Source organism: Rhincodon typus, chromosome 24 (genome assembly GCF_021869965.1).
Source record: "Rhincodon typus isolate 14 chromosome 24, sRhiTyp1.1, whole genome shotgun sequence".
NCBI lineage: Eukaryota > Metazoa > Chordata > Chondrichthyes > Orectolobiformes > Rhincodontidae > Rhincodon > Rhincodon typus.
This window is the reverse complement of record NC_063355.1, coordinates 554905-557436: the sequence shown is the minus strand read 5'-3', so window position 1 is coordinate 557436 and position 2532 is coordinate 554905. Positions and strand designations below refer to the sequence as shown.

Genomic DNA, 2532 nt, shown 5'->3' with positions numbered 1-2532 from the left:
GATTTAGGGGACAGCAATGGGAGTGAGTGAGTGTTGCAAGCAGTGGAGATGGGAGCAAGTGAGTGTTGTGAGCACTGGGGATGGACGGGAGGGAGTGAATGATGCAAATAGAAGAAATAACAGCAAGCAAGTGATGCTAGCAGTGGAGATGGGAATGAACAACTGTTGCGCGCAGTGGAGTTGAGAATGACCGAGTGATAAGAGTGGCAGAGTTGGGCAGGAGCATCCAGGTGTTACCCGCGATGGAGATGGGAATGAATATACAGGTGGCAATGGATGGGATCGAGCAAGTGATGGAGATGGAAACGATCTAGCAGTGGCAATGGGAGTAAATGGATGGAATGATGGGAGAAGATTGGGGGCAGTTAATAGGAACAAAGAAGGTGGATGTGATGGTACTAGAGTGAGTGAAAGCAAGGGTTATGGAGAGGGAGGAGGAAATGACAGCAAAGAGGACAAAGGCAACGGAAGTGGAGAGGGCAGAGGCGATGGGTTTTTTTAAAATCCTTTTTGCAATGTTGGCACTTCAAGCTGGTCCAGCATTTATCACCCATCCCTACTTGCCTTTGGAAAAGTGATGGTGAGCTGTCTTCTTGAACTGCTACATTCCATTTGGTGTATTTGCACCCACAATGCTGTTAGGGAAAGAGTTCCAGAATATTGACTCAGTGACAGTGAAGGAATGGCGTTATATTTCCAAGTTAGGACGGTGAGTGACTTGGAGGGGAACATGCAGGTGCTGGCTCTCCTGTGCATCTGCTGCCCTCATCCTTCTAGACGATTTCAGTTGTGGATTTAGAAGCTCCGTTGGTGAATTTCTACAGTGGATCTGGTGGATCATACACACCACTGCTATTGAGTGTCAGTGGATGTACGTGGATGCAGTGCCTACTGAGTCGGCTGCTTTGTCCTGGATGGTGCCAATCTTCTTGAGTGTTGCTGGAGCTGCAAGTGGGAAGCATTCCATCATACTCCTTACTTGTGCCTTATAGATGGTGGATAGGCTTTTGGGATCAGGATGTGTGTTACTCCCCACAGGACCCCCAGCCTTTGACCTGCTCTTGTAGCTACAGTGTTTATGTAGCTAGACCAGTGGAGCATCCGGTCAGTAGTAACCCCCAGATGTTGACAGTGGGAGGTTCAGCAATGGTCATGCCATTGAATATCAAAGGAATACATTTATGTTCTTTCTTGTTGGAAATGGTCATTGCCTGGCACTTATGTAGTGTGAATGCTTCTTGCTACCTGTCTATCAAAACCTGTCCAGATCTTGTTGCATTTGGACACTGACTGCTTCAGTTACTGAGGAATTGTGAATGGTACTGAACATTGTGCAATCATCAGCGAACATCCCCATTGCTGACCTTATGATTGCAGGAAGGTCATTGATGAAACAGCTGAAGATGGTTGGGCCTAGGACACTACCCTGAGGCATGCCAATAGAGATGTTCTGGTGCTGAAACGACTGACCTCCAACAATCACAATCATCGTGCTTCATGGAAGGTATAACTGCAACCAGCAGCGTTTTCTTCATTGCTATGGACTTCAGTTTTGCTAGGATTCCCTGATGTACACTTGATCAAGTGTGGCCTTGATGTCAACAGCGGTCATTCTCCCCTTACCTTGGAACACGGCATTATTGTCCATGTTTGAACCAAGGCTGTTATGAGGTCAGGAGCTGAGTAGCCCTGGTGGAACCAAAACTGGGTGTCAGTAAACAGGATGTTGCTAAGCAAGCGCTGCCCAAAAGCTCTGTTGATGACATCGTTCATCACTTTACTGATGGGATAGTAATTGGCTGAGTTGAATTTCTCTTGCTTTTTACATACAGGACATTCTTTGGTTATTTTCCACATTGTCAAGCACATGCCAGTGTTGTAACTGTACTGGAACAGCTTGCCTAGGGGTGTGGCAAGCTCTGCAGCACAAGACTTCAGAGTGTTGTTGGAGCTGCACTCATCCAGGCAAATGGGCAGTATTCCATCACACTCCTGACTTGTGCCTTGTAGATAGTGGACAGGCTTTGGGGAATCAGGACATGAGGCATTCCCCGCAGGACTCTTAGCCTCTGACCTTCTTTTGTAGCTACTATATTTATACGGCTAGTCCAGTGCAGTACTATTGCTGGAATGTTGTCAGCACCTTTAGTCTTTGCAGTATCCAGTGCCTCCAGCTATGTCTTGATATCACAGGGAGTGAATCAAATTGGCTGAAGACTGGCAACTGTGATGCTGAGGACCACTGGAGGAGGCCGAGATGGATCATTAGCCAGAAGTGCCAAGCTGAAGACTGTTGCAAATGCTTCAGCCTTGTCTTTTGCATTAATATGCTAGGTTCTCCCACCATTGACAATGTGGATATTGTGGCACCTTGCCCTCCAACGAGTTGTTTAATTATCCAGCATCACTCACGGCTGGAAGTAGGAGGACTGTAGAACTTAGAATTAATCCATTGGTTATGGAATCACTTAGCTCTGTCTGTCACTTGCTGCTTGTGCTATGTGGCAGATCAGCAGACCTGTTAAGTAGTTT

General features: G+C 46.8%; 1 protein-coding gene across 1 annotated transcript in view; it reads right to left on the bottom strand.

The window, feature by feature from the left end:
* The window catches only part of si:ch211-225b11.4, a 226885-nt gene extending 225247 nt beyond the window's left edge, over window positions 1-1638 (bottom strand). The window contains exon 1 of the mRNA XM_048611680.1: window positions 1624-1638. Coding sequence (XP_048467637.1) covers window positions 1624-1638 — 15 coding nt within the window. The remainder of the gene's footprint in view (window positions 1-1623) is intronic.
* Window positions 1639-2532: the final 894 nt, after the last annotated feature.